The following is a 25,961-nucleotide window of genomic DNA, read 5'->3' as shown; positions in this document are numbered from 1 at the left end:
CTCTCAAGCTATGTCTGGTTGAAAAAAATCCCTTCAAGAACAGTCTAGTAATTCAAAGGAATTAATCATTGAATTGTAATTTCAAATAGTATGCTCCACATATATAGTAATATCATGATTGTTTAAGCTTTGATGCTTGTATGCTTGTTTGTGTTAAAAATAAAACTTTAAAATAAAAAAGAACATTCTAGTAGTTGATCAGAACAGTACTCAACAGAAAGTAGGGTTGCCAACCTCCAGGTGGGGCCTGAAGGGTTCCCAGAATTACAACTGATCTCCAGACTACAGAGATCAATTTCCCTGGCAAAAAATGGCTGCTTCAAAAGATAGGTTCTATGGAATTATACACTGCGGAGGTGCCTCCTCTCGCAAAAACCTGCCCTCCCCAAGTCTCACAACCAAATCTCCAGGAATTTCCCAACCCAGCGTTGAAAACCCTAACAGGAAAGTACTATTAATCCTCCAGGGCATGCACACATGTGTGGAATAGCTATTGGGGGGGGAGTGTTCCCATTCTTAGGGTAATGTTCTAGAACAGGGGTGGGGAACCTCCGGCCCGCAGGATCATTTCATCCGGCCCCCGGCCCACCTGCAGAGGGCCACCTGCCAAGCCTCTCCCTGCTTGAACCCCCGGCTGGCGTGCGCTTTCCGAGAGGCTGCCAGACGGCCCCCTGGCCAGCCCCTCCCCGCTGGATCTTCCAGCTGGTGCATGCTTCCTGCGCAGCAGCCAGAGGAACCCCTGCCAAGCCCCTCCCCACTTGAACCTTCAGCTGGCGCGCGCTTCCCAAGCGCCCGCCAAAGGCCCCCCTGGCCAGCCCCTCACCGCTGGATCTCCCGGCTGGCGCGCACTCTTCCTGCGTGGCAGCCAGACAGCCCCCCGCAAAGCCCCTCCCTACTTGAACTTCCGGAGGGAGCGAGCTTCCTGCTCGGCCACCGGAGGGGCCCCTGGCCACCCCCTCCCTGCTGGATCTTCTGGCTCGCGCGTGCTTCCCAAGCAGCAGCCAGAGGGGCCCCTGCCAAGCCCCTCCCTGCTTGAACCTCCGGTGGGAGCGAGCTTCCCACACAGCCGCCCAAGGGGCCCCTGGCCACCCCCTCCCTGCTGGATCTCCTGGCTGGCACAGGCTTCCCGCGCTGCAACCAAAGGCCCCCTGCCAAGCCCCTCCCCACTTGAACCTTCAGCTGGCGCGCGCTTCCCACGCGCCTGCCAAAGGGCCCCCTGGCCACCCCCTGCCCAGTGGATCTCCCGGCTGGTGCACACTTCCCGCTCGGCAGCCTGAGGGCCCCCTGGCCAGCCCCTCTCTGCTGGATCTCTCGGCTGGCGCGCTTCAGTAGAGCGTCTTGGCAGGGGCTGTGGATCAGTGGTAGAGCATCTGCTTGGGAGGTGCTGTGGATCAGGGAGAGAGCATCTGCTTGGCAGGGGCTGTGGATCAGGGGGAGAGCATCTGCTTGGCAGGGGCTGTGGATCAGGGGGAGAGCATCTGCTTGGCAGGGGCTGTGGATCAGGGGAAGAGCATCTGCTTGGCAGGGGCTGTGGATCAGGGGGAGAGCATCTGCTTGGCAGGGGTTGTGGATCAGGGGGAGAGCATCTCCTTGGGAGGGGCTGTGGATCAGGGGGAGAGCATCTCCTTGGGAGGGGCTGTGGATCAGGGGGAGAGCATCAGCGTGACAGCACAGGGACCCCAAACAAGAGCGTACCGTGTCTTCAACACGTAGGCCTAACATTTCCAGATTCAATGAACATATTAATTTTTCTTGAAATAAGCTGTATCGCTGCCATATTATTCCCAATCTTCAGTTAAAAGGGTTTCTTTAATTTCCACTGGCATGCAATTTCTACAGTATTGATAAGAATGCACAGCTTACTAGAAAAAAGGATGTTAAAACATATGTCCCAACTATATCAGAAAGGCATGCTGAATCATAATGCATACATGTTATCCATTCAAAATGTAATATGTATCCAGAATAAAATTTTACTGCTGTGTTAATATGAAAAAAAATTAATCTTAAAAAAGTTTATTTCTTCATTAGCAAATCATATACAGTAGAAGGCAAGTTGATATTTACTAGTTGTATCACCAGCAAAGGCTGAGGCAATAAGAAAGACAAATACCTTATTTCGGCATTCTTTAAGCAAGCCTTCAACAAATTTCCAGTTGGTCTGTGCAATTACTGAAGGTGAGAGATTAGATAACTTGGGCTGCCGGATGGTACTGCCCAGATTTCGGGCTTCTTGAATATATTTCTGTAGAAAAATAGGCAAATACAAAATGTATACAAAGACACAACTTTAAAAAAAAACAGCTAAGAAGAGGTAAGGTAGTCCGGAAGAATTATACCTTTGATTTCCTGCTATCATCATACCCAGAAACATAATCCCATCTCATAAAATAATGTGGTTTGAGATGTCACAAGGACCTAAACCTTTTATTTTTATACTGAAACTCAAACTCTGTTTTAAAAGCCTGGCTAGCTGCTATTTTGCAACAGAAAAGGAAGAACTTTACTGCAGGTATATTAAAATATTCTAAATATGATACAAAATTCTGCACTGACAGTGTCCAATACATTGGCAATAACACACCAATTCGATTATTCTGGGTCTATATTAAGAAAAACACATTTTCAGCCTTTACTAAAAGGAAAATCTCTTCACTCTGAACTACAGTATGTACATATGAACCTTAATCACAAACTACGCAGTCATAGAAGATGAAATATGTTACATCACATCACACACACACCTATGCATACACAACATACCAGGTAAAGCTCTGAAACAGATTTTATAGAGTGCGTGAAAGGCCAATCATGCTGGTCCAAGTCTAAACATAATTGCAACTGAAGCTCTGGTAAAACAAAATCCAGGTGCTGGCAAGGCAGGGAAGATAGCAAAACATAGCAAAACAAAACAAAAAAGTTAAACAGCTCAGGTTAGGTAACAGTCTGGTAGCCAGACAAGAAATAATAAAAGCACACATGCAAAAACAGGACAGAGGCCATAAGATGACTTGTGACTTCCTAAAGTGGTAACACATAATACAACACAACTTATAAATTAAGAGAAAATTAAACACAGTAAGGAATAAATCAATAAATACAACACAAAATCAAAGCAAAAGAAAGGTAGGACTTAAACTCAGACTTTTGTAATACTGTTGAAAAAATGCTTTCCCCCAAGTGACTATATAACAGATTTTGTCCAAAAATAACACATTCATTCTGTTACATAATTGCCCTGATTTAGTTAAAAACTACTAAGAATATTTTCATAAGTAGGTAAAGTATTGAAGGATAATGACAATATCAGTAAATGACAATATCAATAAATATCTAGGCATTAATTTACCGAACAAGTTTATGGATCTGCACATCTGATAGCTAATGTTCTGGGGCTTTACCTAATATGCAAAAGTATTCTATTTTAAGAAAACATTCCTCAAATATTACAAATACCCAAGAACAGTGTCTGGATGCTACTTTACAGCCACCAATATATGTCAAAAGTGAACTATTTCATTTAATAGAAGTATGGTTTTTTTATGTTCCTTGTTCTAAGTTTCTACTAGCAAGCATTTGCAATTAAAACGTGGTGTTCTGTTGCTTGTATTTAGTTACTGAAAATGCAAAAAGAAATCCTAATATGCTGCAACTTTTAGGATAATAAGCAGACTTCTTAAAAGACAGGCTATGCAATCCTATGCAAAGTCACTAATGAAATAAAATAAAGTTACTCCAATCTAAGCCTATGAAGGAACTCAGGATTGCAGTGTAACATGTGTGTTATCCAGGAGAAGATACTGAGAACTTCTGAGCCAGCTATATAAAAGAAAGGCATTAACATTAAGTATTTTTGTTACAAAACAGTTTTCACCTCTCTCTGATCATTGTCAAGACGAAGATGCTCTGTGTGTTGTTTCTGCCTGTCTTTCCGCCTCCACTGTGCAGGTGCATTTCGCTTGGTCCATCTAGAAAACCAAGAGAAGTATTCTATAAGATGGCGGTTTGCAACCTTTTTGAGGCTGTGGGCACATTTGGAATTTTCAGAGAGTAAGGTCAGCACCACCCCGAAATGGCTGCCAAAGGAGGCAGAGCCAAACACAATACCTCCCTCCTCACTTTGCAAAGGAATTGCATAAGGGGGGGGGGGAGAAATGAAGGGAAACCTGGGGTAAGGAAAGGAGAGACAATGGGTAATAAAAAGAAGGAAAGCCTGAAGGGAGAATGGACCCACAAGCCTGGGTGCTTACTCGTCCCTCCTGATCCTGAAGCTGCCAGCTGTTATTGCAGCCATGGAAACCCCTTTCATTTGAATGAGGACACCCAAGCACAAGCCTGTTTAAAAGGCCCCTTTTTGAAAAGCTTGGTGGGCACCAGGGGCATTAGTGGCAGGCACCATGTTGGTGAACTCTGCTTTAAGATATACTAGCACAGAAATTGAAATAAAATGTGTAGGTCCACCCTGGATCCTAAGCAACAGAGGCTGACGATAAAATGACTAAAACCATACCACATACTATAGGTTATCCATAAGCATATTCTGTCAGTTCTGCTCAGCATCTTTTTTCTCTAGTTAAAACCAATGATGGTTAAAAATTAATCATCACAGAATTATTTTTTATCAAGAACAAGAGATTTGTCTGCTGCTTAATTTCTTGTTCCTCCCTTTTATTTGAAGTTTTTATTTGCAGCTTCAAGAATGTTCTCTTGTAAGGATAGCATGTAGCCTGTTCAGAATAAAACTACCTTCTTATGGCACTCTGCACAGGGATGAGCACTGATATAGTGCTCTAAATCATCCTCTGAGGATAAGACAAAGGTTATTACTGCTGATCATAATTTTAAGAGGCACATGGTCTCAAATCATTCAGATTGGTAAGCATAATATCTTCCAAAATCAGTTTACTCACTTGTTGCTTGTTGGTCCCGTAGAAAGCACATCAGACTGAAGTTTAGGAAAAAATCCAGGTTCGTATTTTCCTTGTCCAATCTTCATATCAAGCAAGTGGGGATGCACTGCCGTGTGATCTATTTTTGCCAGCCGTAACTCAATAGCTTTCTCTGAAGAAAAAACAAACTATTATAAACACATCGTAAAACCCATTATCCTGAAGGGATGGCTTCAATCTAAGTTGGGAAATAGAACAATACAAAAGGCAAGAAGAAGGAATGAAACCTGCCACTCTGTTTAGGATTACACTGGTAGTATTTTAGATAGGTTACTGTATGCAACCACACATTCCTATGTTTTCTCAGGAAGAGGAGGCAACTTTTGCTGATTACTCCCTCCTACTGCAGACTCCCACTTTACTCCCTGTGCTGTTCCTCAAGGTCCACTGACTTCCCCAGGAACAAGATTTCTGTAGGGTCTCAGTGAGCAGGAGAAATTGGCAAACATCACCTTTTTATCTTGTGCCCCTTACGTCTTCAGAACTGGTTGGATACAGGCCAATGTCATTTGTCATTATACTTTTTAAGGACCCTGCATTTCTCAAAAGCTGTTTTGCACGTTCGTATTTCAGCATTATCTCAGTATTATTAACAGAAACAGCTGCAGTCCCTTTAAAGCGTTCTTTAAGCCCTTACCAGCCTCATCGATGGTAGTGCACTTTTGGTACATTGATGTGCGCAAAGTTGGTGTACGAACATTAAGCAGTCTAATTTTATCCACTCTAGAATCAAACACCCTCAAAATAGGATCTTTTTCATCATCATCATGGCACATGATCTTATTGTCGATAAAAGAAGCAAACATCTGTGTCTCCAAAAATCTTGAGAGGAAAGGCAAATAAGGTTCAGGCTGGTCAGACAGGAATGATGCCTAGTGAATTAAGAGAAAAAAATACTTATGCATCCCCTTGTTAAGTACTTTCTAAAGATCCATCCGCACCACCATTTATTTATTTTTTTACTTCTCTATTTTAACACGTACACCATTTTGAAACGAAAGATATACTAAATCAGTGATCCTCAGGAGCCACGTGTGGCTCTTTTGGACACTGTTCCCCAATACAGCGCCCACCCAAGGTTCGAAGAAAGCAAGCATGACCGTTGCCCTGCAGGGGCTTGTAGTTGGCAGGAGGTCCCCACCTTGAAACAGCTGCTGCCACCAGAACTAAAGGACAGGTAGGCAGTGAACTCTCTTGAGATGGGCCTTTATTTCCATCCTTGGCATGAAGCCCACATCTTTCCAATAACCCCTCACCCTTCTTGGCAGCCTCTGCATTCTCAGAGTGGACATGTTCATGGAGGAGAGGGGTATTCATGGCTACTAGTCAAAATGGATACTAGTCATGACGCATACCTACTCTCTCCAGGATCAGAGGAGCGTGCCTAATATATTAGGTGCTGTGGAGCACAGGCAGGATAATGCTGCTGCAGTCGTCTTGTTTGTGGGCTTCCTAGAGGCACCTGGTTGGCCACTGTGTGAACAGACTGCTGGACTTGATGGACCCTGGTCTGATCCAGCATGGATTTTCTTATGTTCTCATCCCAGCACCTTGGTGGTAGTGGAGGAGAGCAAAGTAGCTGAAGGGAACAGAGAGTACACCCACCACCACCAGCATAATGACAAGCACCTCGGGAAAGTGCAAGCTGGCTGTAGTGTGTGTGTATGGGGGGGTTGGTTTTACTCCCCTTTCTCCACAGCCAGCTTGCTCTCCTCTGGGTGCCTTGCCCAATACTTGCCCAAAATTGGAAGAAAAATATAACCCCGAAGGAGGACTGGCTGGAGAAGCTGACCAAGTGTATTTGTCTGCATAAACCTGTCTGTTACATGGCCAAAAGTTTAAAAAATAGATTGGGGGGGGGGGTCTAGAATGTGCAGCTGGTTCAAGTTTGTCTATTTTGATGTTGATGTATTTATTAATTTGTGTTTTAAACCCTTGTTTTTATTTGGTTTGTTTTAATAAAGTATTATTTTAAGTGTAGGAAGGGCCTTAGAACTACCCTGGACTTGAACATTTTTAAGAAAGTGGAATCATGACAAAGGGCTTGTAGCTCACTGACTCTACAGTCTGAAATTATGGCCACCAGAAAGACAGTTTTCATAGTCAGGAGACAGAGAAGGCATGTTGCCATGGACCTGAAGGATTTGCCCATCAGTTTGGCCAATACCAAGGAGCAGAGCTACTTAGGAACCAGTTGGAAAATAGGGGGAATTTGTTAAGGAGCCCTTTGAGAAAGCATTTGAAATATCTTTGGGTAAAAACTGACCCTGTGGCTAAGTGTGGTAAGCTGCAGTACAGCAGTCAAAGCTCTGCCCACAATCTGAGTTCGATCCTGACAGAAGTTGGTTTCTGGTAGCCGGCTCAAGGTTTACTCAGCCTTCCATCCTTCCAAGGTCAGTAAAATGAGTACACAGCTGTCAAATGGAGGTTGGAAACACTGGGGTGGAGGAAGGAGCCGTGGGAAAAGAGGTTGTTCTCTGGAGAAACAGATTACTGACCATGTGACATGAGCCTTTTCTGCATTCTCATTTTCCTCACTTCTAAGTTCCTCTTTATGGGGGAGGGGGTTCCAGTTCTGCACGTTTTGTTCCCTCTAGTGGTCAATTCGGCATAAAACAATTTTAAATCCAGCATTAAAACCTGCAGTTTAAATCTGCATGGAGATATGCTTCATTAAAAGCTGTTTGATGTTGAATCAACCACTACAGGGAGCAAAATACGTGCAGAAGTGGAAAAGAACCCCTGAAGAAACAGGAATTTAGAAGCGAGGGAACTGAGAATGCAGAAAAGCCCATTACTAGGATAGTGGCAAATCATGCTTGTCTTGGCTAGTAGGGGCTATTAGAATGGTCCCTATGGAGCACAGGACACCTCTATCACTAACAAATGAGCCATTTGTAACAACTGCATACTACAGAGGCAAAAATCCTCACTAGAGAAAAAAGTCGTCTCATGATGGTTCTGATGCCCAGTCCAGTTCTGGCATAGCCAGTGAGAAAACAGTAAGGCTCAGGATCCGAGTAAACAGTCTGGTCCTGCAGGAAGCGGAAGGTCGGGATCACAGCCCAAAGAAGTAGAAGGAGGTTGTCTTTCAGTTCCATGCCACTTGGATCCATTAAAAAAAATAGGGTAATGTGCATTGTAGGGATCTCACTGAGGATAGTGTAGACTATCTGTCCAAGATTCATAGTGAGGGTAGAACCAGTCAAATTGTGGATCAGGATCATGATGTGGTGAACTTGTGGCCAAAGTGGGTCAAAGGCTGGTCACTTGGATGACTTCAGGGAAGAGGATGGCCCCAGAACCGCAGCTGCAGTGTTGGATCCAAGCTTCTCCCTCAGATTGGAGAGGATGGATCCTGAGGTATGCCTAGAGGGAAACAGTGTCTTTGGTATCAGGACCACTGTAGAGATCAGTTCCGAGTCCAGCTGTTCCAATGACATATTCTTGGGTTTAAGAGGATGTTGGAGCCAATGATTTTCATCTGGAATTGCTGGCAGTAGACTTGTCATGTTTGTGCTTGGCTTTTTTAGGTGGTGGCTCTGAGGAGCTGTGAGCCAAGGCTGAAGGGGCAGTTGCTCAAGTTTGCTTGGTTGGAACCATAGTTGGATCCATAGAGGGAGACTTCGCCCTCAAAATGGCCAAAACCAAGGACAAGCAAGCATGCTGTTCTGGGACTTTGTCCAGGTGAGGGCTGACACGTCCGTCAGAGGCAACACCCAGAAGGTTTTTTCACATAAGGCAAGTTTAATTGCTTGTGAATAAACTGCTTGCGAATGGGACATTTTAAGACATCGGGCTCTTCTCCAGATACATAAGGCAGGAGTAATTGTCCAACCGTGGAATTTTCACCCCATAGGCTGTGCACTTTTTAAAATAGGTTGTTTATGCATGGGTACTTTCACTCACATTCGCCCCTGGTCTGTCTCGGTTGTTCCTTGGAGTTATGCATGAGTTTTCTGTCCATTAGAGATGACCTCACAGCCAGTCCTTGCAAATCTCGGGACTTCCCGTTCCTCTAATAACCCGAGTCTTTTTATGAGACAGAACCTTCCTGTTTAGAGGAAGCCCATTACAACTCTAAAAACATTCTATTACCCATTCCAGACTAATGCCGTATCCTTAATACAGTCAATGAACAATTTCCTCTTTACTATTTGAATTGCTTATCCAACTTGTCATACTCACTTTATCAAAATTCTGCATCTGCTCCCTGTTGGTAAACCACGATTCCTTGTCTTGACTGGGCTGAATAACAAATACTTCATAATCTGCAAACATCTGAGTGAAACGATTGGCAAAAACTTCCCGTATGTGAATGTTGAGCTGGTAAACTTTGAATTCTTCTTCATCACATTGCATTTTCAAGTCTTTCTTGCTACTAGTCTCCTCCCGAACTTCAAGCTATAAGAAATGAGAAGTCTACATAGTAGTTTTGCATTTGGGAAAAGAAAATTATGGCGGAGGTAAGCGTGTCAAAGAGACCTAGACTACCTTAATAATGAACATTGGCTGTTCTGAAAATCTAAAGCAGAATGACACTACGTAACAAAGAAACGGACAAAAGTACCTGTGAAGGTACTCTTTTATTCATCTTTGTGGTCATAATGCCCACACATATGGGACCTTGCACAGAAGCAGCTTTGGAGCACTATAGAGCCTAACCAAAGAACCAGCCCTGAGATCTGCTACCCCCAGGAAAATTTTGCCTCAAGGGAAGTAATTTCTTTTCTATCCTTTCTTTTCTGACAATAGTAAAAGCAAGAGTTACGGGAATGTTTCCCTCAAGTTTGTATGTACCGAAACAAATTTCTCCACTTTAGTTTTCTCTCTTCCTTTTTTTTTAAGTTAGCCGTTTTAAACTTTGTATTACATAATGAGAAAGTTTTCCAGTTTCAATTTTATTCAGGGGTTCCTTCCTCCCTTCCACAGCCTGTACCAAAGGCACAGGAAGGGATTTGAGCGTTAATTCTTTGATTAGAAGATTCTGAAGCTGCTTCGGCACAGAGCTTGTTTTCACATCTGAAGAAAAGGCCAAAGAACATTGGGTACAGGTAAGCAACCTGTTCTTCCTGACGCATGTCAAATTAAGTGTTTTTGTCAAAAAAGGCAGGGGAGATTGCCTTATAAACTAATAAAGCACTTAGATCACACCTGCTCAATATTGACAGCTGACAAATTTCATAATAACAAAGGTAAGGAAGCTGACCTGTCCAATGCTAGTTAAATCAGTCACTACTATTATGCGTGCTGATGGCTACATATAAGTTTCTTCCATGGGACAAACAATAGCTCCCTGTACTTGTTTCAGGTTGGAAAATTGTTGTGGAAGGCTTCAGCTCCCCTCTCCAGGCACACCGCAGTCCCAATATGAACTGGGCCCAAGCACACCTGGGCATAAAGTTCCCAGCATGCAACTTCAGGCTCACATCTGACCAAAAGTCCCTGAGGCAGCCACATGAGTGATACTAGGACTTTGTCACATGTGAACAAACCCTTAATGGCTCCACAAGATTTGAAGCACAGCAGTACCTCAAAATCACTATTCAAAACTTGGAAGGCCACTGTTTTGGAATGGTAATTTACATAAGAATGCAAGGTCGGACTTGGATCTGGGAGACACAGGTTCGAATCGCCAGTCTGCCATGGAAATTTGCTGGGTGATCCTGAGCCAATCACACACACTCAGACTAAGTTACCTCACAGGGTTGTTGTGAGGATAAAACAGAGAAAGGGAGAATATTACAAGCTACTTTGTGTCCCCCTCACTGGAGAGAAAAGTGGAGCATAAATGAAGTAAATAAATAAATGATGATGATGCATCAAGCAGGAATGATTTTCTGTCTCCAGCATCTCCAGAGGGGAAACTTAAAATGGTCGGGGGGCGGGGGGACTGTAGAGTATTTTGTTTCAGAACACAGTTTAGGGAATGCATTGAATTGGCTGGACAGAAAGGGACAAGGCAGATGACTACCTTCAAGAGCAAAAGGGTGGATAGGGCTGTAAAATATATATTTTATTCCACAGTTTTAAAAGTTTTGGAATTTGATGAAGCAGATAGACAGAACAGGGGAGGAGACAGATGTTCCTTAGCCAAATGCAAAGAGGAGGGGGGTCCAGCTTGTCACAAGGCTTCCCCCTCCTCCCTCCCCCCCAAGTACTGCAGTTGACCAATAGCAAGTGATGCTCTGACTACGCAAGAGAGACTGCAAATCTTCCACAGATACTTGGAAGCGGGGAAAGATAAAAACAGCAAACTACCCGGGCTCTACAAGCAAGCTGTTGACTGGTAAGTACATCAGGTAGACTGCTGAAGGTTTGAAGGGGGGGTTGCAACAAACTGTGATTTACACAAACCGCAGCTGATTGTGATGTCTGAATGCAGCCTTTATTGCTGGAGCAGACAGGTCTTCCTCCATATTTCATAGGCTTAAGTGACTGCTTGCAAGAAAACCAAGATTAGAACCAAGCACCAACACTAATTAACAGTTAAAATCCCAGATTGGTCTAGTACTTGTTTTATTGAACTCCCATAAAGCATTATACAACTTACCTTTTCTAGGCTTACGCCTGTTCTTTTCACAAGTGCTTGGAGCCTGGCTATGGTCTCATTTTCTTTCAACAGTTCATAAGAATTGATTGGTGACCCTGCAATGTTCCCATTTCTTTTATCAGAGACTATGTCACATGCCCTGAGGCTTTTCATCTTGGAGGCACTTTCACTACAATGCAAGTTTCCCTCAGGTGGAATCCCAAAAGCCATAAGGACCTCCGAGACCTCCTGAATGAATTCAAGTTTATTTGGAAATTGAGGCAAATCTTCTGGTAGTTCAACATAGTGGTTGTCTATGTCCACAAAACACAGGTTTGCCTAGAAATTAATCAGGATAAATATAAAAGTAACCATTAGTAGAATTAAAATTTATGTAGAAATTTTTAGTCAATCCACTGGGTTGACTAAAACAAGACCGCATTTTCATTTTACTCCTGGAGTCTTCCTAAACTGAAAGTTCAATGAAACTGTCCCAATGTGTTTTTAAAAAAATCAAGAAACAGGTATACAGGTACGTATAAAGAAAACAGAATCAATGAGAAAACAGAAATGAATCAGACATAAGACGATAGAGGTACACAATATATACCCTTCTCAAAGAGAGAACAAGTAGAAAAGACAGACCGTGCAGTTCAGTTATTTTTACAAGTCTTAAACTGCCAGAAAGAAATTACTGTTTTTAAATAAAAGCTGCTGCATTGTTGGTTAGAGGTCTTTGTTCTCTGATTGAATTGCTTTTCATATTTTGTACCTGAGTCTCAATGAAAAAGGCGGGAGATAAGTGAAGTTAACAACAACAATAATGGTTCACCACCATTTCATACAAGGTTTAGGCCTTTTAAGCAAGTCATGTGCTTGAAATCCAGAAAACATTTGCATGACTAAGAACTCCCTGAACATCCTAACTTCCATCAAGGCAATAACCTACCAAGAGAGTTTGCTAGGACTCAAATGCTTAATTTTAAGGCATTAAATTGTGTGGCACCAATGAACAGGGTTGTATATATATCTGTGTATTTGGCACTACAGAGATTCAACATCCCAGTAATCTTAACTTGCATTTTTGATGTAAATTTCTAGCCTTTGAAGCTCCAGTGATAAGGATTTAAAGTTTGAGGGCATTGAATGGTGAAATCTCTGGAGCCATCCCTGGTATACAACCTTATTTCCCTTATCAAATCTACCCCGGACCAAACTAAACTTCCTCTTTTGTTTCTTTAAATACACACCCATAAGCATACACACACACACTGATTCCAGCTACAATCCCTTATAACTTGGTATGCAATCAAGTTAACCCTAGTTCTGGACAAACCTTTCCTCCTTACCTCTTGGGGGAGTTCCAGTTTAGACCGATCATCTAACCCATTTGAGTGCAAGCCCATCAGGTAAGGGACAGGAGCATCGAGAAAGTGTAGGAGAGAGGCAGGAAGGATAGGAACATACACATGCTGCCACTGGAAAGGAAACATCAGTGCTGTGATTGTCTCTGCCACAGTCATCAGTCTCTGGTAATCTGAAAAGCAGGAAAACAGTCGAAGAATTCTCTTCACCAAAAAGCTGCAATATTTATATATTTATTTTTATTTAAACCATTTCTATGCCACCCTTCCATCCAGACCAGGATTCCCAAGGTGGCAAACATTTATTTGTTTCTTTAGATTTCTATCTTGCCCTTTCCCAGCCAAGGCCAGGCTCAGGGAAGCTCACAACAACAATACAATAAATACATAATACACAATACAATGGTTAATATATATATATGTGTGTGTGTGTGTGTGCGTGTGTATGTATGTGTATATTATATATATATATATATATATATATATATATATATATATATATATATATATATATATATATATATATATATACACACACACACACACACACACACACACACAACAATATAATATATAAACACAAACACATACATACACTAACAGGGAGCAGGCCTAATAACAGTTAGTGAGAGAATGCCAAACAAAACAAAAGTCTTCGCCTGCTGGCAGAAGACAATAGAGGGAGGCAGATGAATCTTCCTGGGGAGGGAGTTCTAAAGTTTCGGCCCCACAACCAAGAAGGCCCTTTTACCACCTCAGATGGTAAGGGCACCTGAAGCAGGGCCTCTGAGGATAACTGGAGTGGTTGGGTAGGTTCATATGGGAGTAGGCAGTCCTTAAGGCATTTTTAGAATGAAAGATTGAGTATATCATTTGAAAATGTGTATACGTACACTAAAAGTTACAGCTACAAGTACAGCTACAATTTCATAACTCTTTATATGCCACATTTTGATTGCAGCATTTCCTAAGCACAGACCTGAACATATAGATGAACTTCATGTGAACTCAGTGTCATCATTCAAAAAAAAATTTCATAAAAAGTTAAGCACCACAATGTCATGAGAAGGTGAGGACCATTGTGGGGTTTTGTTGTGGATGAGGACTCCTTCCCAAGAAGCCCTCCAGACCCATACACACCCCTCCTTCCCTCTCTATCCCTGTAGCAGACAAAGGCCTTAATTGGTTGCCACCACTTTGGTTCTGGGCCTTGGTTGGGGAAGGCCCAGAACACCTTCCTTGCCCCCCAGGCAACCCTGACTTTGCTCAGTATGTCTCAATATGAGGTGTGAAGGGGCCAGGCAGAGTGAACAACAGCAACAATATGAAGGCCAGTTTATTAAACAAATACTGTAACAGTTAGTAAAATAATAGAATAGTTATAAAAACAAAGTACAACAGAAACACACAGGGAATAACTTACAGGGAAAGGAGCCAGATGAAAAACAATAAAGCTCCCTAACACAACTGTCTTTACTGGACTTCTAACTCTATGTCAATACGTGATCCCCTTCAAGTCAGATATCTCCACCTTGGGGTGAGGAATTAGCTCCTACCAAAAGCAGCCTCACCAAAGCCCTGCATCATGCAGTGAAAGCTCCCTCCCAGGGCAGGACCTTATAGGCTCTTCCTCAAGGCTCTGCCTCCTTAGGTGACTAATTCCTGATTTTCCTTCCATTTTCTCTGAGTCCAATCTTGGAGGATGCCTGGGAAATGAAGGCCTATTTGTGAGGGAAAGACTGTCTTGAGACCTATAGGCCACTTTACTTATCAATCTCAGGTGATGTCATGACACACTGACTCACAAAATGGCTTTACCTAGGTATGTGAGGTTTGCAAACACAGTATAAATTCCATATTAAGAGAAATGCATTAGTCCTCGGAGAAACAGATCATTTTCAGATTTTTGTATTACCAATAATAATAAATACCTTTTTGAAAAGAACCAAGAAGTAGTTTTAAAACAAGTTTAAATTTCAGAATAAAGCATTCTACTAGGAGCTACTGACTTTTACATAATACATCAATTTAGTAATGGCCTTTATTCAGAATATGGCATAATGCCAGCACCTCAATAATCTTATCTCTTTGGCAGTCCTTACCAAAGACCATGGCTATGTTTTAACTAGTCTCAGCTCCTTCAACAGCTGCATTCCTGCACTCAAATGACAGCCATGCGCTCTTGTCTTGAGAAAACTACTGTGAATAGGATTCAAGACACACATCTGTTCCACAGAAGAGGCTGTGAAATTAAACTACTGACCCACTTTAAAAGGTCAGTACTAAACCGAAGTATTATGTAAAAGCTAGTCGGTCCCAGTAGAACGCTTTATTGTAACATATGAATATGTTAAGTTTTTAAAATTAATTTTTCATTATGTTTAGACCATATGTCAAGTTGTTTTTCATTAGCCATTTTCACTAACTCCAGAACTTGAATCAAATATATCTTCTAAAGATATAAAGGTTGACACTCAGCCCTATATTGTTTATCTATTTAGGGAATTTCTATTCTGCCTCTCCTGAGGAACCAGCCCAAGGCAGCTTACAAAATAAAATAAAAACAAACAATAAAACTTATAACTTAAAACTCTGGCTTTACAAGCCCAAAGAATTTTTTTTAAAAAATATTGCAGCCTCCTGACTGGAATGCAGTAGGTACTGACTGAGTAACAAGAAGAAGGTATGTCATGACTGTTGAAGACATAATGGTGTTATTGCCTCAACGCTTTAACAAACAAAATGAGACTAGATTTAAAATATGTCACTCCTCTACTGGGAACATAGGAACAGAAGAATAAAAGTGTGCTTGGCAAATTGTCCAGATGACAAATCAGATGAGTTTCTGCTAACAAAGAAGCCTACTGAGGGCCAAACTACATGTAAGTACACACAAGGTCACCATGGGGACTTGCAGCTATATTACAGCTGCCAAGTCCCCCATGAAAAAATGCAACAGGGGTCCAATTTATAACGGGATTGTAGTATTGGAAAAGAAAATTGTGCTAGGAAAAGTTGAAGGCAGCAGGAAAAGAAGAAGACCCAACATGAGATGGATTGACTCTATAAAGGAAGCCATGGCCTTTGGTTTGCAAGAGCTTAGCAATGCTATTAATGGTAGGACACTTTGGACATTGGTTCATAGGGTCGCCATGAGTCGGAAATGACTTGATGGCACTTATCAGATACAAAAAATCCTATAGCTATGAGTTTCTCCAGCCATCTCAGAGTGTAATGGATACTGTTAGAAGAAAGTTTCCTCTCTTCCTTCAGATTTCAAAACAAGAAATGCACTCATGTATCACATTTCCTGTAAGATGTGAATAAAGTCTGATTCAAGGCCAGACCAACACTCTATATTGATAAAAAAGCAGAAGACAGAACTAGGTATGCTTATTTTAGCCATTGCCTTATTTAAGGCAAAAATATTCATTTCAATGTGCTGAGTTAGGTATTTTTGGATGCTCATTTTCTCCTCTAGTTGATTCCATTTGAGATATATAATATTTACTACCTATGAAATTTCAATTTTAATTAGACATTGGTGATAATTTAAGCTTTATTATGACTGATTAGCAGCTACAAAAGAAAAGGATATACTCACGCTGTGAATAAAGCAATATCTGAAATTCCAAAAGAGCACAGGTAAAGAGTTGAACCATATTCTCCACACCGAGTAATTCAATGACTTCTTTAATTGGAAAGTCAAATAATGGCAGCTCACTGGTGCTTGGCCTCTGGCAGACAATTGGTCCATAAACACCTGAAAATTTTAGAGATCTCCCTGCTGGAGGAAGAGGAACTTCATAGAGTATATTGTAAATAAAGCTTTCCAAAGGTAATGGTGGTGGTTGAGGTGAGGTTACAGCTCTGTGGAGTTGCTCAAGTACTTTTCTACACGCCTTCATGAAAGACATTGGGGTTATCAGACAAATGCACTTAGAAACATATAGAGTGTCCCTACTAATATCATACGAGTTAAATCGCTGTAGCTTCGATACGGAGGTGCCATTACAGTCTTCTATGGTGCTACAGTTATCTTTGTCATTTGTAGGTGGGGTATGAAGAATATCGTATTCTGCATTGTGCATGTGATACAATGTCTGCATTGCACTACAAATTTGTTTGCTGGTAACCTCCTCATAAAATGTGAGAGAAAACCCAAATGTCCGTGAGCCATCTTCACGGGTGATGATAAACGAATGGAACTGAGGTTCTCTGGCATCAGCTTGAGTCTTGAAAGACAGACCCTTCGGCATACATAGCTGAAAAGAAAGATTGAACAGCAATGATATAGTAATTCAGTAATCAGTCGCTAGCATAACAATTTTACTTTTGAGTTTAACCTGTTTAAAGGCATCAGGTATAATGGAGCCAAGTCGGAGACAAATTTCTCCTGTATAAGCTCTACTAAAATAAACTCCAACAGATAGCACAAATTATATGCAACATATTAAAATAAATGAACTGACCTTTATTCTTCCCCATAATTTAAGAGACCATTCCTGGGGGGGGCGGGGGGGTGAACCGTGGCAGCCAGGACGGCACAGCTGAGAAGCCTCCTCAGAGGCTTCCTGGCTTCCGAGGAGGGGGGAAAAGCCCTTTTTCCAAAATAAAACAGGAAAAAAGGTTTGTGGGCCTGCACCTCCCAGGAAGCTGGCACAGGGATTTGTGCCAGGAGAATACAGGTAGAAGGCCCTGCCAGTGGCATAGCGTCCTGTGCTGTGGCATAGCGTCCCGGGGCCAGCGGGGATGCCCTCCTCGGCGGCATAAGTGCCTGTTATCCCGAGATAATCGGGCACTTACACCACCGCAGGGTCACATCGGCTCCTAAGCCAACTCCCCTCCCAATCAGGAATGCACAGTAAGAACTACAAGCACAAATATTCCAGGGATGCTTCTGTCCTTACAAATAGGAAGCACACATTAAAGGAACCAGAATGGTCTTTCCCAAAAATTTTAGATACTGCTCATGTACAAGAGGAAGAATATGTTCATTCAACTGGAAACTCACAATGCTATGTGCACTGAAGAAGTGGCAGTGGCCATTGAAGAACCAATTCCTGACTTCCCACATGTTAGTTATATAGCTACAGAGTACCTCTTGCTGTCACAACTGAGGACAATAATCTCATATGTGCTCAGGCACCATCTAGTCTTCATTCTTGTTCAGGCGCCAGTGTCAAACCAGGTGCAATGGTGATAGGTTCAAGTACTAAGCATGGAGCAGTTTCAGCCTTATCCAAAGAATCAGTGGAGTGCAATTTTAATCACAAAAGAGATAAGCAGGTGACACACGTGAAGCCCTCTTTTCTCATATCAACCTTCATTCCTAACCTTCTTGCATCCCTGTCTCCAAGTGGTTTTCACCCAGCCAAGTAGGCTCTAGGCACAGAACTCAGATAAGTGGAGGAAAAATAGAAGGGAGATAAGATGTAGATGCCCTGACCTGGATGGCCCAGCCTAGCCTGATCTCGTCAGATCTCAGAAGCTAAATAGGGTTGGTCCTGGCTATTACTTGGATGGGAGACCACCAAGGAATACCAGGGGTGCTATGCAGATGAATGCAATGGCAAACCACCTCTGTTAGTCTCTTGCCTGGAAAATTCTACTGGGTTGTCATAAGTCAGCTGTGACTTGATGGCACTTTACACACACAAAATGTAATCAGAGGGAGGATTCTTCATTTCTCATCTGCAAGACAGGCCCACCCCCAAGATGGTCAGGGGCTGGAAGATAATAAGGAAGTACACACTGTGGTTAAGCAATGTGAAATCACTGGCTTGGATGAAGCGATGTCCAAGCAGAAACAGACTTCATGCAGTTTTGCTTGCATAAAATGTTATGCAGCACCTAGCACTATCTCCCTATATATCATAGTACCCAAAGGTTTATTGCATCAGATCTTGCACAAGCAGAAAATGTGGAATACAGTAAGTTTGACTAGGCACAAGCAGCTGCCAGGGTTTTTTTCTTGTGTTTCAGCTTGTGCAAGAGGCTCTAACAAAAGAATGGAAACTTTGCACTGGATCTAATCCATTATATTTGCAGTATAACATTTTATAAATTAACATTAAGAATACAAATAACCAACCATTCCCACTGCATCTTGATCAAAGGGATTCCATTCAACATTTTCGGGATAACGAGCAAGAACTTTGGACTTGAACGTGCGTCTTAATGGAGTCTGTTCAAAATTTTCACCTGAAAAATGAAGGAAAAAGAAGTCCATCACAATAAATCCATTCCATGCATTTCTGTATAGATGCCAGAAAGCACATTATCTAGTAGTAAAAGAATTAAGATGAAATATTTCCTTGACGAGAAACAGGAAATGCAAGTAGTGATTAGCAAAAGAGAGTAAGTAGCATGAGGTTATAACACAGGCAGTGACTTGCATACAGTTATCCATCTGTGCCTTTCCAGTAAGAAAGTAAACCAGGCTATTTTATTGGCTTTAAGTGTTTCAAAATTTAGTATGTATGTGCATGTTTACAATTGTTCGCCACAACAAATCTCATTTTAAAAGTGATTCAGGAAATGCACACATAGGTAAGAGATGCAAAACTTAAGCAAAAAAGTTTAAACACACAATAGACCGATTTCAATAGTTTTATTTTGTATTTAAGTTTTGAATCCATCAGATGATGTTACAGAAATCAGCTGTGAAGGGAAATCCAGAAGGCACAAGATGATCAAGGGACAGAAATACTAGAAAAGAAATATCCAGATGAATCAAGGTTTTGAGTTTCCCCTGTTTTTTGTTTTACCTTCTGCAGAACTGGAAATGAAACGGCCACCAACATCTTGGGCTTTAGAGGCCTGTATATACTGGCATAATGCTATATAACAGATAAAAAGAACACTGCATTATAATTTAATCGAGTTAATGCTTATTGCAGCTATAGGTCTGTTTCTAAGCAACTCTGCCAAATCCAGAGAAATACAGTAAGTTGGACACCATATTTGCATGTTTGAGAAGATGATCAAGGAAACCTTTTTCAGCCAATAGAAAAGGAATGATTAAAGTACTGGAAAATCACATACTTACTATGAATGCAAATACTTTCTAAACAAGAAGAAAATGTTTGACTCCAAAAATAGGATTTTGTCACCTTCACAGAATGAATAGGAAAATGAGTACGCAGAGAGTTGACAGCTGCTATAACAATAAGGCAGAATTACATGAAACAACATAATTCAAATACACTCAAAAGCTTTTATCCCCACCTGCAAAATGGGATGGGGGAATCCATTTCAGTCCTTTTATTCTCAGCACATTATAATTAAATGGAAAAAAGGCTGATTTTTGTAATTGTTGCTGTGTTTTACTCTTTATTAACGTAAAACAACTCCAAATTACACTTCTGTGTCAATTCAAAGAGCTTGGGGAAGCTTCAGAGCATACAAAATTGTTCAAACACAACTGGACTGAATATATGTGACCACATAAAGCTATTCACGAGAGTTCTCCTTTTAAAGTTAATTATTAAAATGAAAGAATCGGAGAAACGAAATGGAATAACCTTGTATACCACATAGAGAGCTGCTTGGAAAAAGGGCTAAATATATTTAAATGTCAGACTGAGGCAGGAACGGAGACCGACAACCACAAGTGTGATGCCACCTCCTTTCCAAAGAGCAGATGTCATCCCTAATGCCACCCCTAATTAGGAGGAGCTGCCTGTTCAGCATGTCCCACCCGCATCACTCCACCTTTTCTTTTGTTTGCCAGCAAATCAACGCTTCTCAGGGAGGGATGTAAACTACCGAACAATTAGTATTAGTCTAATTGTTTATATAATATTTGTAAACATTTAAACGAAACTGGCAAAATTACAAACAGGCATCGCTCTTTTTTCGTCTGTGCCATCTTTCCTACTCAGGGTAGGCAGTTAGCAAACATCATGATAGCCAGCTTTACCAGTGTGCAGCATAAATTCCACGGAGTCTCATTTGTGGGAAACTGAGGAGGCTGCTTTAATCACTATCGCAATTATATAGACCTCTACAAATTGTTGTTCTAACCCTGAAGAAGGCGGATCACACAGATCCTGATCAGTCCGCTGCAAGCATAGAATGCCTGGATCTGTTCAAGATCTTAACAGTTGGATACATAATGGCTGCATCAGCCATCACAATTAACTAGGGTTGCCAGGTGCCTCTTCACCACCGGCGGGAGGTTTTTGGGGTGGAGCCTGAGGAGGGCAGGGCTTGGGGAGGGGAGAGACTTCAATGCCATGGAGTCCAATTGCCAAAGCGGCCATTTTCTCCAGGTGAACTGATTTCTATCGGCTGGAGATTAGCTGTAATAGCGGAAGATCTCCATCCTCCACCTGGCGGTTAGCAACCCTACAATTAGCCAAAGTTAATTTAAAATGTAGTTTTTTGAATGAACCAACAGTTAGTGCCGCAGACAATCAAAACTAACCAGACTGTTCTTGGAATTACAAATTCATCTGCTACCAGTGACAGCAGATTGCAGCAGGAACAACGGTTATGTGCCAGTCTGCAATTTTGACTCTGTGCTGGTGAGGGGGGGAAGAGGCTACCTGTCAGGCCTCAGCAAGTTGATGCCAGGCAATAACTTTCCTCCAGCCGGAGCAGCGAGTTAAAAGTTTATTTCAGAATAACAGCGATTTCAGCAGGTCAAAGACTTAAGGCTAGCATACAGGTATGAGGAATACAGAGACATATATAGGGTGGATACAATGGAGTTGATTGGATTATTGGGAAAAAAGGCACAATACCGAAGCAAAGGCACGTTACCGAAGCACAATACCGAAGCAAAGGCACGTTACTGAAGGTAACGACTTGAGCAAAAAGTATTCAGAGTAAAATGCGTGCGTTAAGTGGCTGATCTTCCCGGGCTCCCAGTATTGTTTTGCGGGACCTGGTATCAGATCAGCCATTACCAGGGCGGGTCTCCATTGAGCCGCAGATCTTGGGCAGGAGACCAGGTGCAAACGGAGAGGGACGGAGTGCAAAAGGACCCCATTTTGTCCGTGGGGAAAACCATCTTGTTTCTCTCCGGGGCCGGCGGAGAGCCTATCTGACACTACCAAACAAAGTAGGATTAAACTAGGATTCCTGTATTCATATGCAACAACTAACTAGATTTACTACAAACCAAGACTCATTAACTGCGATGCAGCTCTATCCCAGTTTGTAGTCTTCTTACCAACCAGTATGTAGACATCTTACTAACTAATTCACAGTGGGTAGCCGTGTTAGTCTGTCTGCAGTAGTAGAAAAGAGCAAGAGTCCAGTAGCACCTTAAAGACTAACAAAAATATTTTCTGGCAGGGTATGAGCTTTCGTGAGCCACAGCTCACTTCTTCAGATACCTGAAGTATCTGAAGAAGTGAGCTGTGGCTCACGAAAGCTCATACCCTGCCAGAAATTATTTTTGTTAGTCTTTAAGGTGCTACTGGACTCTTGCTCTAATCTTACTAACTAGTTAGTGGAATGGCTAGCATTTGGACATCCCTCTAAAAATACTGTTTAGTGTGACACATGAATGCAGGCCGTAAGTCTATGTGGATCAGTGTGGAACACCGATCCTCACATGGTGGATGAAGCTAAGAAATGCTGGATGAGATCCAATACCCCAACACATGTGCAAACTGAAGATGCTACTGCACACACACAGAGGGGTGATATTTACTTCAATCAGTAGCCCATTTTACTGGCTGCCAATCTAGGAGAGTGTTTATCAGGGAGCTGCTGGCTGCTAAACCCCCCCCCCCGAACATTGCCTCCCCACAGTACATAGAATCCTAACAACTTACCCATGGCCCCTATGGCTGATCAGGGATTTGAACCCAGGTCATTAGGTAAGAAGTATCCTTCCTTGCATGTCCCTTGTTTGAAAAAATAAAGGGGATGGGTGGGCCAAGTTCATCACAAGCAGGAGTATTTTCCATATGACATATTTAGAATTCAGTCTGTTCCTGTCTGTAAATTTAATTTAACAGAGTGTTGGACTCAGGAGTTGCAAGTTCAAATTTCTTCTCATCATGAACCTCATTGGGTGACCCTGGGTGAGTCATTCTGTCTTAGCATAACCTACCTCATACTGTGATTGTGAGAATAAAAAGGAGTCGTTAAAAATCATGTACACTTCCCTAAGGTTCCTTGGAGAAAGATATAAATATATAATAAATCAATTAAATAATCAAAGAAAAAGTAAGCAGACATTAGGGAAGCATTTAAAAAAACTTAAAAGTATCTGTCTAGCCATACCTTTTAAATTTTGCAATATAATTTACACTAGGACTCATCTGTGCTAAATTCTAAACTACAGAGGAAGTCAGAACAATCTGTGAAGGTCAATTTCAGAGAAAATTATTCAATTACTCCTTTGCTTACTAATGCACCAAGAGCACATTTAAGGTGGCCTCGGTTACACATCCAGTAAGAATTCATTAAAGGTGCTTGCTCATGCAACAATTATCTTAGTCATTAGCTGAAACAACAACTATGCATAGTGTTGCCAACCTCCAGGTGGTGCCACAGTATAGTGTAAATCTAATAAATTGCTACTTATGCTGAAACAACAATTGTTTACAGCACAGCACAGGCTCAGATTCAAAGAAAAATAAACTTAAATTTACCACGTTTTGGTATAATAATTTTGGATTTAGAACTGTGGAAACTATATCCTTTATTGTCCTACTCCAGGGACGGATCAGTGACTGAAACTTCCGGTGCGGCGACCGGTTTCCTGATTGTTTTGGTGAAGCAACTTTTGTAATATTTGTGTTCCCTTGGTGGATTTATTTATGTTGGTTAAGATTGAATTCTGTTGAGTTTACAATAGTCTCAGTAAATTTAAGTTTATTTTTCTTTGAATCTGAGCCTGTGTTGTGATTTTACTAAACCTCCAGGTGGTGGCTGGAGCTTTTCCACTATTACAAATTATCTCCAGGCGACAGAGATCAGTTCACTTGGATAAAATGGCAGCTTTGTGAGGTGGACTCTGTGGCATTATACCCCAATAAAGTCCTTCCCTTCCCCAAACCCCACCTTTCCCAGACTCCACCCCCAGAATCTCCAGGTATTTCCCAACCTGGATCTGGCAACCCTCTCTACATATCAAGTCCCACTAAATCTGATCTGATTAAAGCAGCAAAAAAAGTACCAAAACACATAATCTAATTCTTGCTTATAATGTGTGCCCAGAATTGTAGCTAGTTTTTTAAACTATTTGTAACACACACTTTTTATGGGCCCCGTGGCGCAGACTGGTAAGCTGCAGTACTGCAGTCCCAAGCTCTGCTCACGACCTGAGTTCGATCCCAACGGAAGTTGGTTTCAGGTAGCCGGGTCGAGGTTGACTCAGCCTTCCATCCTTCCGAGGTTGGTCAAATGAGTACCCAGCTTGCTGGGGGCAAAGGGAAGATGACTGGGGAAGGCACTGGCAAAACGCCCCATAAACAAAATCTGCCTAGGAAACGTCGGGATGTGATGTCACCCCATGGGTCAGGAATGACCAGGTGCTTGCACAGGGGACCTTTACCTTTACCTTACTTAACACACACTTATTGATCCAACTTTTAAATACATTCACATTAATATTTCTTTTAATTGCTCGATGGTATGCCAATAAAGGAATTGAAATGGAATATTTCTTTTAACAGGCCAGACTAGCTATAAACTGAATGGAAGCTGCAACTAATCAAAATATCCTTGCCACAAACTTCCATATAGTGAGAGTAAAGACTGATGGACTACTTCTTAGCCCCATTACAGAACACTATGCTAGCTATCACAAAGACAATCTGAACTGTTAATACCTGATAAATAGCAGCGAATTACAAATGCCTCCAGTTGTAGGCAGGCATATGAGGAGATATCACAGTGATGGCGAACCTTTTAGAGACTAAGTGCCCAAACTGCAACCCAAAACCCACTTACTTATCGCAAAGTGCCAACACAGCTAGAAGTCCACATGGGGCTAGGGGTTGCCAGGTCCCTCTTTGCCACCTGCGGGAGAGTTTTGGGGCGGAGCCTGAGAAGGGTGGGGTTTGGGGAGGGACTTCAATGCCATAGAGTCCAATTACCAAAGCGGCCATTTTCTCCAGGTGAACTGAAATAGCAGATCTTCTGCTACTACCTGGAGGTTGGCAGCAAAGCGGGGGAAGGAAAGCAGCTGGAGCATAGCCCCCACCCCTTCAGTTTGATTCTTTTTCCAATGGTTATCTTCATACGAATTTAAAAAGACTGTTATGTGGGGGGGCTGATGGTGGGGCAGCCCTCTGTATGTGCTCAGAGGTATCTTTGGTTGCATGAACAAGCAAAGTGGAAACCCGAGCTAAGCAAAGGGCTCAACTCCAGCACAAATGCCAGGCGGGCCCCCGTTCAGCCCTCACCGCCAATCCCCTGCGCTGCAATCACCAACCAGCCTGCCGCAGATGGCCGCCCAGGCGTCCCACTCCCACTCCAGCCCCGTCCTGGCTCTGCCTCTTCCAGTCCTCGGCAGAAGGCTCCTCGTCTTCACTTCTGGAGTGTGCAGCCGGGGACTGCAGAGAAGGTGCTGGGAAGGAGCCCGGCGCTTCCCAGAGGAGCCAGGAAGGCACCGCTGGTCCCCAGCCTCCTCAGCTGGGGGAACTAACTCAGGCAAACTCTGTGCTGGGGAGACGGCACGCGTGCCCACAGAGAGGGCTCTGAGTGCCACCTCTGGCACGCGTGCCATAGGTTCGCCACCACTGAGATATCAGTTAGACTTGATTTCTCTTCCTGTTCTGGAAACTGATCAAGCTTTAAGTTGCTGTACAGTGGTGCCATCTTAAACAAGAAACCAAACTAAATGCTCTAAACATGTAATATCATCCTTCCTCTTCCCTGGGCAGGACAAGTAGTACCATGGAAGAGCTGACGCAGAGGAAGGAGACTGGAACAAAATTAGGAGGAAGGGTTGGGGCAGGAAAGAAAATAATAATGGGAAAGGCTGGAGCCCACTGGAAAAATACCTTATCCAGTTTGTGATGGCATTTGGGCTATTATGATAATTCATGATAAAAGCCTGAAATAATTCCTCAGAATTAACAGGATTTTATTCTATGACTTGCTTACTGGCCAAGAAAACACTTACAAAACAAAAACTTACCCAAC

General features: G+C 42.3%; 1 protein-coding gene across 7 annotated transcripts in view; it reads right to left on the bottom strand.

Annotated features, from left to right (window-relative positions):
- The window catches only part of DENND5A (DENN domain containing 5A), a 74,709-nt gene that overhangs the window by 30,965 nt on the left and 17,783 nt on the right, over positions 1 to 25,961 (bottom strand). For 2 of the 7 annotated variants that reach the window (XM_056850934.1, XM_056850936.1), the window contains exons 2-12: positions 19,616 to 19,687; positions 18,940 to 19,049; positions 16,450 to 17,110; positions 12,831 to 13,018; positions 11,503 to 11,820; positions 9,138 to 9,353; positions 5,587 to 5,821; positions 4,911 to 5,061; positions 3,875 to 3,968; positions 2,764 to 2,871; positions 2,114 to 2,245 (exon numbers count right to left, since the gene is read on the bottom strand). In XM_056850934.1, the coding sequence (XP_056706912.1) occupies positions 2,114 to 2,245; positions 2,764 to 2,871; positions 3,875 to 3,968; positions 4,911 to 5,061; positions 5,587 to 5,821; positions 9,138 to 9,353; positions 11,503 to 11,820; positions 12,831 to 13,018; positions 16,450 to 17,110; positions 18,940 to 19,049; positions 19,616 to 19,687 (2,285 nt within the window). The remainder of the gene's footprint in view (positions 1 to 2,113; positions 2,246 to 2,763; positions 2,872 to 3,874; positions 3,969 to 4,910; positions 5,062 to 5,586; positions 5,822 to 9,137; positions 9,354 to 11,502; positions 11,821 to 12,830; positions 13,019 to 16,449; positions 17,111 to 18,939; positions 19,050 to 19,615; positions 19,688 to 25,961) is intronic. The other 5 variants (XM_056850937.1, XM_056850939.1, XM_056850938.1 and 2 more) reach the window with 3 other exon arrangements.

This window comes from Euleptes europaea, chromosome 6, assembly GCF_029931775.1.
Source record: "Euleptes europaea isolate rEulEur1 chromosome 6, rEulEur1.hap1, whole genome shotgun sequence".
Lineage (NCBI taxonomy): Eukaryota > Metazoa > Chordata > Lepidosauria > Squamata > Sphaerodactylidae > Euleptes > Euleptes europaea.
Note: the sequence above shows the minus strand (reverse complement) of the source record. Positions and strands in the feature narration are given on the sequence as shown.